This window comes from Anguilla anguilla, chromosome 4, assembly GCF_013347855.1.
Source record: "Anguilla anguilla isolate fAngAng1 chromosome 4, fAngAng1.pri, whole genome shotgun sequence".
Lineage (NCBI taxonomy): Eukaryota > Metazoa > Chordata > Actinopteri > Anguilliformes > Anguillidae > Anguilla > Anguilla anguilla.
The window spans coordinates 27094222-27110006 of record NC_049204.1 but is presented as its reverse complement, the minus strand read 5'-3'; the positions used below and the strand labels follow the sequence as shown (position 1 = coordinate 27110006).

The 15785-nt window shown below is 39.6% G+C and overlaps 1 protein-coding gene across 1 annotated transcript in view; it reads right to left on the bottom strand.

The window, feature by feature from the left end:
• cachd1 (cache domain containing 1) overlaps window positions 1-2599 on the bottom strand; it is a 68656-nt gene extending 66057 nt beyond the window's left edge. The window contains exon 1 of the mRNA XM_035415892.1: window positions 2351-2599. Coding sequence (XP_035271783.1) covers window positions 2351-2599 — 249 coding nt within the window. The remainder of the gene's footprint in view (window positions 1-2350) is intronic.
• Between the last annotated feature and the right edge of the window lie 13186 nt (window positions 2600-15785).

The window sequence follows — 15785 nt, the reverse complement described above, 5'->3', positions numbered from 1 at the left end:
CACTGGTTTCACCATCACTGCTAACTGAAAAAAGTGAATCCTAAATTATTTCAGTATACCTAGTTTATAATGCTTGATAAACCTTGCCAACAATCTCCCCAAAATCTGGATGGGCATCCATTAGCCTATACCAAATGGTAATTTTCTGAATGTTCACACGAAGGAAAATGAAGTGCCTCTAATGAACAGTTTTTCCCCCTATACAAGTAAGGTTTACAAATGATTTGAAACATAAAACATATTAGAGCTGGTCCTAAAAAAAAAAAAAAGAATTTGCCAATGGAAAATTGATCAATAACACCTGAATTTTATAAAACTCTCCTCATAGCAATGGCGTCTGTGTACTGAACCATCGTCATTGTCTGTTTGAGAAGGAGCTCCAGAGCTTACTGTGAACTAATGGAGCTTACTGAACCACTCAGTCGCAGCCCGTATCTACAAACAAAAGCCCTATCAATGTATAATTTAACTAGAATTTACACAAAAATTAATGTGCAAACATACCTGCAAATGTAATCTTCCAACATCACAAAAAAGTGTTACGGATTTCAAATGCATGGCCATCAAAAAGCTATTTCAGCTGGCAGAAGAATTAAGAATCAAGTAAATAAGATTTATGCCAATAATTTAAACAGCACAAAATCACTTAATAAAGGTTTTCTTAATGCAATGATACGGTACCTAGCCCACCAGGTAGCAGAATAATAATATAGCAAAAATGTATTATTTCCATTTTGGTCACACGTGCATCTTTATACACACATTCTAAAAGGTGTAATTAAAAAGTCTTACTAACCACTGAAAACAAAAAACAATTAATTATGCTAAAATATTCAGATTCCTTAGGTACATTTCATGTGAGATCTAACAAAATAGTAACACAATTCTACATACAAACATATACTTGAGGGGGTAATCTACAGTCAGAGTAAATGACATAAGTGCATAAGAGAGGGAGAAGGAGCAGAGAAAAAGAGAATTAACATTTGAGTGTGACAAAGGAGCAGCTCTGGGTAAAGAGTAGGCCTCGAAATGGGTCACAGCGGTGGGACAGACCCTTTACAGAGATGAAACACCATTTGGGCCTGCCCCCCTACTGACCACCTCTATGCACATTTTCTGTGAAGTGTGAGGATGTCCACCACACATCACACCATAATAACCGTTTGCCATTTGTTGGCTGTGCCTCAAAACTAAATTAGCATCAGCATCAAACATCCCCACATCAGAAATGAGGAAAAAAATATAACACTTCAATTGCAATTTAATAAAAATATGGTTAACTATAAAATGTACTCTGTATATCGTAAATATATATATATATATACGTTCACACTACCGCTGACCCAGTGCGGAAAATGTATTGAAAGAGTATTTGTTAGTAGCCTAATTATAACAAAATGAAGACCCGGCCATTTTCAACAAAAAAAAAATAACTACAGACATTTATTTTCTTTTTTTCTTTCTTTTTTGTAAGACTAATTTTACACCGTTAACTTTCCTGAAAGGGCAAGAACTACACCTAAGCTTGAGATAAACAATGCTACAGGACACAATCAAGGTGTCGCAAATTTCGCCATCTACACTTTTGGGGTAGCCTCAACGTGTTAAAAAGCAAACGAATGGTTTGGTAAATGGTTAAGCTACTTTGTGCGCTTTGTTGGGCGCTATCAAAATCAAACTTAAGACAAAGTTTAAAGTAATTCGACTGACAAGAAATAAATAAAAATCATAACCGAAAAAACATAGGCTACAATTTTCTTCGTGAAATCAAATCGTGGCAATGATGCCTCAATTGGATTGTACCTAAAACAACCGCATGAGCAAGCGCAACAAAAAAAACCTGGCTCCTACGAATCATTACCAACCAAAAGACTTATATCGACTGGTTTATCAGATTTTAAATGTCTATCTCTTCTCAATAAAATATGTCGGATTGCTAACAGTAACAGGCAGCGACATAAGTCCACAAATCGACCAAGGTATCCCCTAGAGTACTGCAAAAGGTGTCAGAGTACTCTTGCAGGTAAAACGGTATTTATTTAAATACGATACTAGACTGGGACTGCTTTTCGACGAAGCACAATTTGATTATGTATTTTATACTTTCCAAGTTATTCACTTAAGTGCTCTGGCACACAAAATAGCCTATGTTACATGTTTCGGTTATTATGCACCAACTTTTGATACGTTATACGGCTAGTTAGCATACACACCAAAACTGGAATCAATGCTATACGTTAGCAGGCTACAAACAAACTTGAAAACATTCCCGCAAGGAAAATGGTCGCCCTCCACAGTAACAGACAAAACCTCAGTGAAAGGCAGCATTAAATTTCAGTTAACTTACCTGCATAGCGAAAACTCCCAGCTCCTGCGAAGACAGCTTTTTCATTTGAACTGCTAAAACTTGTGCTTCTTCCAAGATTGAAAACTCACTGTCTGCACCACAAAATCCACAGCATATAAGCGAACAGAACGTAATGAAGCTCCAGGTAATAAGTTTGTCTTTATTCCAATGAAGTTGAGAGTTCTTATGCCAAACCGAGGAAGTGATACAGGTTAAAATCACAGATCCTTTCATTGCCCGCCTCGCCATGATGGCTGGCTTAGCTAAATAGTAAACTGGGAATTCGCTCTGCAGCCTTGGGAAAACTTGAAGGGAACTAGCAAGCTACAGCTAGCTACTCAACTTCGTTACTAAAACGTGTCCTGAAATCAAAACGACCTCCGTCGATGTTGGACCATCAATGCATCCTCGTGGTGTCCGTTTACAGGAGAAAAATCATTCAATCTAATTCAAATAAAGCACAAAACGACCAGTCTTCCCCTGTGTGCTTCCATACACTCGGACAAACTCAGAGTAAAGTGAGAGTCTGAGTATCACAATGGAAGTGAAAACATCAGGCGCTGAAGCAAAACACCGTGGTGGAGTTTTCGGAAGGAACGGATTCAGATTTGTATGAAAGGAAATCTCCCACACAATATATTTTCTAAACAAAGCATTGCTTAAATAATATCTCCGAATAGCCAATACATGTTTTAGAAAATATACGTTTTAATGTATAGAATATATGCAATTCAAACGGCACGTAATTAAGGCTGATTGATTAATTCCCCAAGACTTAAGGACTACCAAACTTGCAACCCTTTACTATAAATGATACCGGTTACCGCGTTAATCTTACCGCTTCAGCTAAATCAAACATTTTTTTCCATGCGTGATGATATAATTCCCTTTATATTTTACATCTAGGCTAACTATGAGTCCTGCAGTATCTCGCTGCACTTTTAGGCTTTGGGTTGTTTTTGTTGTTGATGAGTAACTCTCTTCTGTTCTAAGTTACTGTTAATGAGCTTCTTATTTATTTGTTAAATTGTTAGAAATTATTGTTAGAAATAGTTCCTGAATAACACACGCACGCGCACACACACACGCACTTGGCTATGATTGATGTGAAGCCATGAAGATGGGAGACATGCCTCCTACTGTAAGCTGATGTTTTTGGCAAATCTCCACATCGAGTCTGTGTCTGAATGGGCTGTTACTTAATTGCATGAGTGCATTGAGAGTGTGGCGTTGAGTGAGTGTTTAAAGAGAAGTGGTGTTAAGATGGGCGTCTGCAGTGGACTGATGTACACTTTACATGCTAGAAGTCCATAGTTTGGAAGTCCAAGCCACCAGTCATGATCAAAGCTGAGTTCGGTTTAAAAGATGCCAACCTTGAGTTGGCCCAAGTCTGAGCAATTCATTTGGTATAAATGTTAACACGTAGTGTGAGGCTGTGTTTATTCAGGCAACATATTCTGCCCTTTTTCAGCAACTTGACAGGGTCAGATCCTGACTGTGGTTAGTCTGTGGCTGGGCACTAATTCATTGAGCACATCTTCATGCAATAAACGTGGGTGCCAGGTCCACATCCCATTCATTCTGACTGTAATAAGTTCAGAATTCCCTCTGCCTGTGTCATATAAAGTTTGTAGCTCATTTATCAAACTGTGGGTTAAGGGACAAACTAAAATAATTGCATCAATAAATTTCATGTGGCTTTCCCCAAACACACATATTGATCTAAGCATGCAATTGAAATACAACAGAATGAATAGATTGTGTACACTGTAAAATATTTGTTGTTAATTTATCTCTGGGGACATATATATGGACATACTGTATATATTCTCTCTCAGAATAAAATATACTCCATCAGTGATTATTTTACAACTCAACTTTTTATGTAGTTTATTTATATATCTATTTATTTATTTGTTTGTTTATTGCATTTTGGTTATATTAACATTGATGAACTATTATCTACTCAGTTACATTAAAAAACTTTAAAAATATTGCATGGGGTCATATCGGGCTGTTGAAGCCCCATTTAATGTACTCACTGTTTACGTTAATGTTTAAAATATACTCACAATGTACGTGAAATTAATGGCTTGACTGGATCTTTAAATTTTCTGTGCAGGAAGTCATCAGAAAAATTTGATGTTTACATATTATTACCTAGATATAAATGTGTGTGGTTAACTGTAAATAAATGCTTTGAGATGTTATTACCTACAGTGCCACAGTTGGCATATTGCCAACTGCTATCAGAAATAAATCAACAAGTTAAACAGGGAGCACATTCAAATGTAATTTTTTTTTACTATCCATTCATATAATGGCAATGTTTTGGAGTTCTGTTTTTTGAGAAAGACTGCTGAATTATGGAGCTGTATGCTGACATTATATGAATGACTAATTAAAAAATAATTTTAATTATATTTTTGCATGTATTCCCTCTTTATTTAGTTGATTGTCTTACTCATCTTTGATGAAACATGTATGATTATTAGCGCTGCAGATATAAATTGTTTATTAAATCTGAGCTTGTTGTGAGATTTTCTTTTGTTTTTCATGTTAAATCATTTTTAAAACGAAACAATTATTATTAAAGGACTTGATGGTGCTTATTTTGCGATTCATGTATTGATGTGTCCTGTATCTACAAATAATAGCCTTCTGTATATCAGGAGTCCTTTAACCAGAGCTATAATTCCCTTAAGAATCATTCCCTGCTGAAATGGGACCTGGCTGCCAGTGTGTTCTGCTGACCAGCCACCAGCAGCACCAGGTTCTCAGACTCCATGTACTGCTCCAATTCCTGATTGGAAAATAATCCACTTGAGTCTGGACCTGGCCTCAGTCTTGGCTGTCACCCAATCATCACTGTTTCTGCAACCTTTTGATTTGTTTCCCAGCAATACAGTTAGCCATTGCTTTTTAGTTCCTTGGGACTTTCAAGCCAAATTAAACTGAAGAAGTTTATTTGCTCATTCAAGCGCCAATACAGCTGTCCGCTGAAAAAGGTGGTGTGCATGACTAATGTAGCAAATTTTTATGAGTTTTTTTTTCTTTTGTAGTGCTTGGTTGTATAACTGAAAAAAAAAACTACTGAATGGAAATCTCAAACAGACCCCTACAGCAGAGGAAAATATAATGCACATGGATTATTGTAATTTAGCTAATGGTTACAGTTTTGAAAAATAAAGAGACTATACGACCTGTCCAGATAAAAGAAACAAATCTTCAGACTGGAGCAAGTTTTGTGAGGAGTAATATTTGCTTTCTATCCTGTGCAAACTGAGTCTCCACTTACACACTATGAAAAAATTAATTTAAATCTAATTTCTGAAACAGACCTAGTTTCTCTGCTTTTATGTGCAATGGAGTACAATGTAGTGTTATTCTACATTTCATCAACTTTGTAAAGAAATTAAAAACCTTGTATCCTAATTCTTGAATTTGAAACATAAATAGAACGCTTTAATCGACAGTTTTCTACTATTAATATGTGATGGCTCTGTGACTAAGTGAGTGCAGAACATTTTTTGAATATTTAAGTTTTTATACATTATATTGCATGTGAATTGAAAATGTCTTTTGGTTTATTTGGCATGTTTACTTCAGATGCTTGCAGTATGTATATATAGTGGACCACCGCTGTGCTTTATGTTTGTGAAAGTGGAGTATGTGTGGATTCTTGGTTAGCTGAGTAATCAGAGGAAGCTGGGAGAAAATTCCCATTCTTTCAATTGTAATAATTTTTTTTTCTTCATGCCTCCTTAGTGTTTCAGTGTGACTGATTTCAAAACACAATAAAGGCTAGCAAAAAATACTCCATTCAGAAAATGCCTCACTATGGTGCATTCTCATGAGCATTTCAGCTATGCAGAGACAAATGGATCCTCAACTTGAGAACATGCACTAATTGTTGACCAAAAGGTATGTCAGGGTAACTATATGACAGGAATGCCCAAATTCTACACAACCACATGATTTCAAGAAAACATATACTACTGTAGAAGATACATTTAAGGGATGTTAATTGCATGCTGATAGTGTTTATTTCGAGTAAATTCATTGTACAACTGTTGCTCGGTCAAAACAAATGAAACCACGTTAGCAGCGATTACTTAAAAAGTAAGATTTGTCCTTCACAAATTTTGAGTTCTTTATTTACTAGTGGACTGACCTCACCACCAAGCAAGCAAAGAGAATCAGGGCTGTCTTTGGGAGTAGAGGATGCCTGCTCTTTACTACTCAGAACTCACTATATATGTGCTGCTTTACATACTCCTCTGTTCTTCAGATCAGTGTTAAGATAAATGGGCTCAACACCTGTAAGCGAAAAAGTAGAAAACGTGTGACTGTAACAGTGCCTACCCTGCCCCAGTGCAAAGTGTTGTAACACAGTTTGTTGGTTTGCTTGTGTGTGTTCTTAATGCTGGTGAAGTCTACAGCAGGCATTCAGAACATAGGCAACACATTGAGTCAGCTGGCTGGCTTAACCCTTCCCTCCCAGCACCAGCACTCAGGCATCTCACAGGGCGAAAAAACAAAAGGGTCAGGTGACCTGCAGCAAGTGTGTGTGCGCTCTGTGATTTTTTGAGCAACAGCACATCACTCGGCGTTTCAGCTGATGGAGCCGCAGACATAGAAAACTGCACTGGAGAGCTCAGCTGGGGAAACTCATTTCCTGTGCAGAGATAGGACAAAAGCTGGCCAAGTGCTTCGCTGCCGCAGCATTGATCTTGGAGGAGAATTAAAGGAGGCTGAGCTGCATTGTGGAACCCCTCTGAACCCACAGGATGATCTCCTGTTGTTTGGCTCCTGTTCCAGTGCAGCTGGCCTGGCCAGGGCGTGAAAGGCTTGCTGCCACATGGCACAATCTGGGCGTGCGGATGGGCCCACCCTACTGACCACATCCACATCAGCAGATGGCAGTCATGGAAGAAGTCAGGTTATGAATCAAATTCTGTTTTTTTAGAAGTGAACACTGGCAATGTTATATGAATGACAAGCTCGCTGAGGACAAATCGGCCCCAAGTTGAACCTGAATGTTATGTGCCAAGAGATGTTGGTATTTCCTGGAGTATTTGGAGTATTTCAGGGTAGAGGATGTCTTAATACAGACACAGACATATTGCTGTATTTAATTAAGTACCATATTTTGCAGTGTTGGTGAGTGGTCATCTAAATACAGGTCTCCTCTATAAAAGATAAAAGGAGTATGCCTTTATTGCGTTTAATTGCCTCATGACTTGGAGGACTCTTGCATTAGCCGGTGCTGCTGTTATGAATGAGATTAGAAGTCTCCGCAGAAGCGCATTGCAGGAAAGGATCCGTGAGTGCCACTGACAGACTCCAGCTGCACAGCCCCTCTCTCCCGCTGGCTCTCGCACTCACCGACGCCCCCACATCAGGGCTGCAGCGGGCTCTCTCCGGGAGCGATCAGAACGGGCAGAGAGCGGGACAGGACAGCATTGCAGGCAGAGGCATTGTGGGATGTCTGGGGCTCCCGCGGCACACGCTGCTTGATCCGCAGCCAGAGGACATGAAAGGAGCTTCTCTGCTGCCTCCAGCCCCCGCTGCGCCGCAGATCTGAGTGGCTGTCACTGCCTGGCCAGGGACAGACCCAGAGCCTCGCAGCATCCTGGGGCTCCTCATGTCCACCTTTATCACAGATTGATTAGCCGAGGTTCAATATTTTGGAGAACTACAATGTTGTGTGGCAATGTTGTGATCGTTACAGTGAAGCGTTAAGCTCGTGTTTTGAGCTTTCATTTTCTTGATGCAAAACGTAGATTGGCTGTTTTGCTTCTTAGTGGCTGCGAGATGTCAAATGCTGTTGCATTCATTGTCTATTTTTAATCCAGGGCTTCTTTGAAGCCTCCGCACAACCCAAACCAATTCGGCTATTTTGTGGGTGGTCAGGCAAAGGCTTTTGCCTTCTCTGTCTGTTTGAGCCTCATTAAAACTGCCTGGATTTTAAATCCCCTGCTCCAATTAGCAGACAGAATCATCCACGGCTGAGGCACATCAAACAGAACACTGAAGTTGTGCTGTCGCATGCGGGGTCCAGTCTGTCTGATTCCTCTGGAGTGGGCTCCCCCCACGCGGGCCAGCAAACAGACACCCACCCCCACCCCCACCTCAAAAAACCCAGAGCAGACCAGAGAGCAGAATGTGCAGCTAATATTGCTCGGATCTCAACTGAACTATGACTCATTAACAAATAGCTACATTGCTGTACTGCACACTTCCTGGATTCATTTACCTCATTTTCATATTTACACGACATCCATTATATTTTTCTTGCTCATTCAATGTTTAGATGGATACCAGACCATTGATTCACTGTTAATTTAACAAAAATACATAACTATTCCCCTGTCAATTAACAGCTTTATGGATATGCTTTTTGTTTGTGGAAATATGTAATATGTAATTACTCATGAACGAGAGAGTGTGCTGCTCAGCAAGCTAAGGCTTTTTTACTGGATTATTTCATTAGCATAATTTTAATTAAACTGTGGATCCACAAAGCCACCTGGTTTGGGGAGATAAATGAGTTGAAAAAGCAGCCTGATTAGACAGAGTCCTGCATTGTGGATACATTTACCAAAGATCTGAGCAACAGGAGATGAAGATGGACTTCTGCTCTAATTGTCATTTCATTCAAATCCTAATAAAGGTTTAAAAAGGCAGAAATACAAAACAGAAAGCCATGGCTACATTGTTGACAACAGCGTCTACACAAAAGAAGCCAACTACACCTTGGAAGTATCCCATAATTCCCCTGTCCTGTCCGTAATGGCAAACATATGGGTCAGCTTTCATCTTCACTGCTGCCATTACAATTACTGAGCTGCCTTTGAGTTCCATAAGAGTATTATTATAACATCAAAAACATAGCGCACAAGTAGACATGAACAGCTCCATGGGAGATAGTAGTGATAATAGATAAAAGCACTTTTTCCTCATCTTTGAGTATGGATTTGAGCAAGCGTTGTTTTCCTTCTCTGAAGATAAAAATCATTAGTTCTGCGGAGGCTGGAAATACTCGAAATTCATGTGCAAAAATAAAAAAACAAACAAATCAATGCTTTAATTATTGATCAAAATTTAGGATGAAGTACATTTTGTCCGAATTATATCTGAGCCTATACTGCAATAAAAAGCAAAAAATGAAAGCTTTTGTATTTAAAAAAAAGTGCCATGCAAAGGGCATGGATGAAATCTCGTGTTGTCAAATAATATGTTCAAATAAAATGGTTCCTTGCCAGTGCAGTCTATGCTGTAGCTGTCACCATGTTCTGCATATTCGGCTCACTCACGTAGGCTCCACCATTGCACATCAGCGCCAGGCAGGAATACGCTCCGAGGACACCATCCCGTAACAGATGACAGGCCTCTCTTCTGGCAATAAGCCTGTACCAGAAAAAAGGCATCAGTTTTCTGAACTCTTTTACCCCTCATTATTTTTTCTTTTCTGCTGAAGATGATACTGTTGTAATGACTGGGCGAGCAGTGAGCGTCTGTGAGTGACCCTGAGGAAACGCAAGGCCGCTGACCTGCCTTTGGGCCTCATTCCTGACACTGTCTTTCTTGGGTTTCCTGTCACATGACCCAACCGGTTGACACAGAAACAGGTGAGGTGGGCCTATACCCCAATGTAGGCTGCTACACACCAGACCCCTGAGTCTGAGACTCCAATGATCACAGATTATCGTGTGGTTCGCTTGACTGGGAAGAGATCTCTAGCCTTTTACGCATGGTAACCCACCATTACATGTAGCACCAGCTTTATAATTTGTGGCTGGAAGGCTGGTCCAAGACATGATTTAACCCAGACCCAAGTGAGGAAATAAGCACTGTGATAATAAAAAAAATATACATATATTTGACAGTACTCCTCTACAGCTAACTCTGTAGAAAGAGCTGCAGCCTTCACCTCAATCAGAAAACATTTGGAGCCTCTTTATCAGTTTTTAATTTGACTTTGCCACAAAGCTTTCCATAACTAATGAGCAGATGTATACAACTCCAATAAGCACCAAGAAAATAGATCCAGTGAAGAAATTTGTAAAAAGACAAAAAGGGAGATGCATGTGAAGCTGATGTTCCATTGCTGTCTGTGTATTTGGGGAAAAGTTTAGAGCATGCTTAGTTTCCATGACAACATGATTTCTGGGTATTTTCTCGCTGAATATTGCCAAATCCTCTTTCCCCTTTTTCCCTACATCAAAATTTAGCGGTTCTGCAAGCTTTGAAGGCTAAGCCGATTCTCTATTGAAACTATTGCTATTTCCAGCAGTATATAAGACTGTAGCTCAATGTGTTCAGACATCTGGACTCAGAAATGTGTGGAACTACAAATAACAGCCAGATTAGCACTGCGCCTGCCTTGACTTCTGGTATTGACTGATAATGGCCATTGCGCATTCTGGAGCAGTTTTCCCTTCCTCATCTCTGGAAAAAGAGCTTCCCTTTTAACAAATCAAAGAAGTATAATGAGGGGGACAACATGAAAGAATTCTGATGCATTTTAGAGCCAGACTAATGTCCACAATACGTTATACTCTCAGCTCTAGTCCTGTGAAAACAGGTAACATTTAATATTAATTCATGCATCTCCAGCCTATTTAAATAGGCGTGCAGGTATGGCGAGGCTCTCTGCTCCATATTCAGTATTTCCCTCCCTGCTCTCAGAATGTGAATTATGCAAGCAGGCCTGCTTGCTTCACACTTAACTACCGGCAAATGAAGCAGTAATCGCCAAAGATAAAAAGGACAGACCGAGAACCATGCTTAATTTACCCATGGAGGGGAAGCCTACAGAAACACCAGGGAAAACCCACAGGCCTTAATAAACCCCGCCCACAATACTATGAATTTTCCTTTTTTTAACCACAGAGGAACAACTTTCATACATGGGGTCAATTTATTCTAAAACAGGGCAGTCTGATAGTATCCAAAAAGAGCCCATGTTGGTACAGGTTTTTGTTTTAACCAAGCACTATGACACTTGATTGCACTAATTAACTAATCATGGTCTTCAATCAAGACCTTAATAAGTAGAATCAGTGGTCTTTGTGCTGGGATGTGTTTTGGATAAGATTGGACACCCCTTTCTTGGACAACAACATGCTGTGTACAGTCTAATTATTCTTTTAAATCAAAAAATCTTTTTAATGTTCATTTATCAAAAATGATTTAATCTGCAGCACTGCATTATAATCAGAATCATATTTAAGAAATATGATTGCTGAGAGATCACTACCATTCAACAATGTCTTTGACCAGCAGGACACATGTGGGCAGATCTTGGAACAAACATTTTATCACGTATATGATTAAATGTTAATTCCTAATTTATTTGTCTAAGAGTGAGACAGAGATATAATCAGTAAATGGTTTAAGTCTATTAAACCTGACAGTATATCCATCATTTAAATGACTGTTACACATAACTCCCATGTAAAACCCTGGATGCAGAATTTCCCTCCTCTAACCATTCTAGGGACTAGTATTCCAGTAGTATTATCACTGCATTCACATTTTCCGTGCTGGGAAAAAATTCAGCCTGGTTTATTTTCATCTTGGCTGCTGGAACTGTGTGTAATTAAGCTATGTGTTATTCACATTATCTGAAATGTAAAAGGCTCAATCTTTCTAAACATAGTAGTTGCGTGATGCATTATAAATACATTGTTTTGGGGGAGTTTTGAAAGAGTTTGTACACATGGAATTATTGTCTCTGCAGTGACCCAAGCCTGAACCTTTAAGCCTGCAAAACTTTAAAAAACATTTTTTTGCAGAACTATCCATAGTGGACATGCACAGTGTCTGCTCAGTGAATGCACAGTGACTCTGGCCAGTTAATTACATAATTTCCAGAAGTGGGGAGCCTCTGATTCACATGTTATTTATGGTAACCTGGGGAACCAGAAGAGAACAAAGCTCCCAAAGAGAACATATCATGAAATGTGACACTGTCCAACAGTCCTTCATTTCAACTGATTATGGTGTTGTAGTTTAAGTGCAGCAGGTCAGCTATTCCACAGATATAATCATGCACAATACTACGATGTTCCAGGCGGTGGAGGCTGTTCCACCTTCAGCCCGAGGACAGCGGCCCCCAGTATGGGGAGGTTTTCATGTGCTGAGTGGAAACAGACTCGGGCTGCAAGACAAATAGCTCGGCTTCTCTCTTGAAGATCAATCCCACATGTAAAGCATTAGGTTGCTATTCCTGAGTGGGAGATGGATTAGCCACAAAGCCGAACTCTGATACTGCATCAGCTAGAAGTAGACAGAGCCGGGTCTACTGAGATGAAACTAGCCATATATGGCACCTTACTGGGGTGTCACAGTCGCAGCAAAGGCTGTGCTACCACTGTGAGCAGTTCATTGTGCATGCAGACACCAGCCATTACCCATATTTTCACTCCACCACTTAATATATCTGTTCTGCTTCTGTGATGGCTGCCAATTCACAGGAATTATTGCCACGTTCTGTAAAGGTTCTCCCATAAAGGCCATAAGTGAAATGTGTTTATAAACCGAGCTGGAGACAATCCTGTTAAAAGCTGGAGTAGACATGTGCCTGCAATATGTACAGCGGCTCCTGACTGTAATTTAGCCCACTTCAAGCTTTAGGGTATGGTTACCCCAGTTACCCTTTTGTCTTGTTTCTGAATACATTTGGAATTCCAAAAGGAGTGTGTCTTGAAACTCACCTGGTGCTCTATTGAATCTGCAAATTGTTATCATCTGGGGAATTCTTGCCAGTTTGCAATCTTTTGTCATTGGAGTTTTCTTTAGGTTGTGGGCAGGTCTGTACAGGATAGCTTCGAATCTGTTTGAAAATGTTCAAAGTGTTAGCTTAGAATTCTGTCTTTAATTGTATGAGAAAATTAAACTGAAAAACTGCTGATCATATTCAATGGAAAAACAAACAGAAGTTCAAATAAGCCCAGCCACAGTCTACATCATAACAACCAAGAGTGAAGAAAATCATTAAGCAGGAAACTCATATATTTGTATGCTTGAAGCAAATCAAGTCTCAGTAAGGTCATATGTTTTCTCAGATGACTTCATGAAAATATTTTTATAAAAATAAAGCGTTTTGCACCTTAAAGTTAGGTTATACGTGGTCTGCTGCACTGACCCATAATGCATTGTAACCACATATGGAGAAAAAATACAGTAGCTACTCCATGTCTCTGAAAAGGAAAGGACAGTGCTTTCAAGTTTATACACCAGAACAAACTGAATTATACAGCCCTCTATTGCGAATGTATCTCAAGCATTTTCTGATTCATCAGTAGGTCGGCGTAACGATTGGGCCAACTTTGTATTTAAAAATATGCAGCGATTGCATTCTCAAAGAATTTTCTAACTTGAAATTATCCACAGACATACAAAGATTTCTCAGTCTTGCTTTTTATTCTGGCCATCGCTGGCCATGCTTTGATGTGCTCTTCAAAACAGATCCTCCTGACAAGACTGAAAGGAAAAAAACATATGCGCTAATTACACCTTGTTAAACGATTCCCCAAGCCACAGAAGCAATTTATAATAAGTCAAACTATGAAATTAGACTGTAAAAAGGAATCTGTTTTGCCTGTGTATTCAAAGTGATTCCTTCAAAATAATAAGAATCCAATTACACACTTCAAAATGAATCCTTTAACTTTTAAATGGTTTTCCAGATTGAATGCCGTGATAACACTCTTGAGCCATCAGTCCTTGAGCTGCAACATGCTTCAGTCTGCCCCGGGTCTAATGAGCTGCAAGCAGTGCCTACACTAATTTGGCCTGTGACATCACAAGGTAAATGCTCAAAGCTCAATTGACCTGTGCAGAATGAATGGGGATTCAAATGTGGATTTAATTGCTCAGTTGACTGATGACATTATTTATTCATTCATTTATCATTTCATGTGCACATGCCTATTGTTAGCATGAAAGTTCTCATTTCTCATGAAAATTTTATTACAAAGAACAAGCAAAAGTTTTGAATGGCGGAGAGATGAACAAAGGGAGAAAAGACGAGCAGTATTTGTCTTGAGAGAGCATGTGACATGTTTATAGCTCCCTGAGAAGACGCAAACAGGTCAGCTGTCAGCATACACCTCACCCGAGAGGCAGCACATGTAACCACGGAAACAATCAATCTACAGAGCCCCAGTGGCCATGGAACAAGATTGGGCACTTGAGTGCATTCAAGGGCCTTCTGTTCATGTTATCCACTGAGGTCAGATGCTGTAGGCCGGACAGTTCTGTCCTTTAACTGAAGGTCAACTGGCTGTCATTCCCTGAAGAATAACATTGGGTGTTCCTGGACAATAGGCTCTTGTTGAATCATCGCAGGCATCAGAGAAGAGCAAGGGCTCATGAAGCTGCCCCGAAACTTTATACTGTTTCCCTGCATTCTCCTCTCGGCCTATCCAGCCTTTCATCTGCTGGCAATGATACGTGAGCTGTCACACACTTCAGTCTTCCTTTAATCTGCCCACCTTTGACTCACCTGTCTCAACAGTCTTTCCATTCTCCAAACATCTCAAACATTAGCTGAAATTACAAAAGTGACTGGAATGCAAATGAATGATTAATTCATTACAAGACGTCTTCTTGTGTTTTGTCCTGGCACACCTCATAGGTCTTCTGCCTTTTATATTCCTGAAGCAAACATGTAATGGGATTCTTGAGGTTTCTACAAAGGTTTTGTTTTCAGCTGGTTCTGTATATTGATCAGGGAATGTTCAGTCTGGCTCTGAAAACTGAATTTTCTTTGAGCAGGGAACTGCCAAAACAAAGTAAACAGCAACCATAGTATCCCTTTCTGTGAAGTTCTTGATGGGTCTTGATAAAACTGCCAGCTCATGCCCACGATTGACATTTGTGGTCAACTGATTCAGCATTGCACATGCTTGCATTGCTGTTTTTTCCCTATATATTGAACAAAAGCAATGGACGTCAGAGTCAAGGAGTTTACGCTTTCAACCACAGCTTCCCCTAGCTGATGACAGCTTTTCCTCTGACTTCTATGCCAGCATCACCTTAGCCATTGTTTGTTGTGGAACATTAGCAAGGTCAACAGTTTTAATCTCTGAAGCTGCTTCCAAAAGTGCCCCAAACACAGAGGTGGCTGGTCCATAGAGGCAAAGGAGGATGCTCCACCTCTGTTGAGAGGCAAGAGGGAGATCAAAATATGAAAAAAGTAAACGGTTGACATTAATAAACCATTACAAAATCTCAGTGTCATATAAAATCATTTTTCTCTCTTTGGAAAAAATCCACTGTTGAAATTCTGATTAAAAAGCTTCAACAGCCATACCCGTAAACAAAAGAGGAAAGGGCAGTCAAGTCACTGTCCTCAATTTATGATGGGCCTTCTTATATCTGAAGAAAGACATGTTTTCAACATACGAAGATGGCAAGTTAC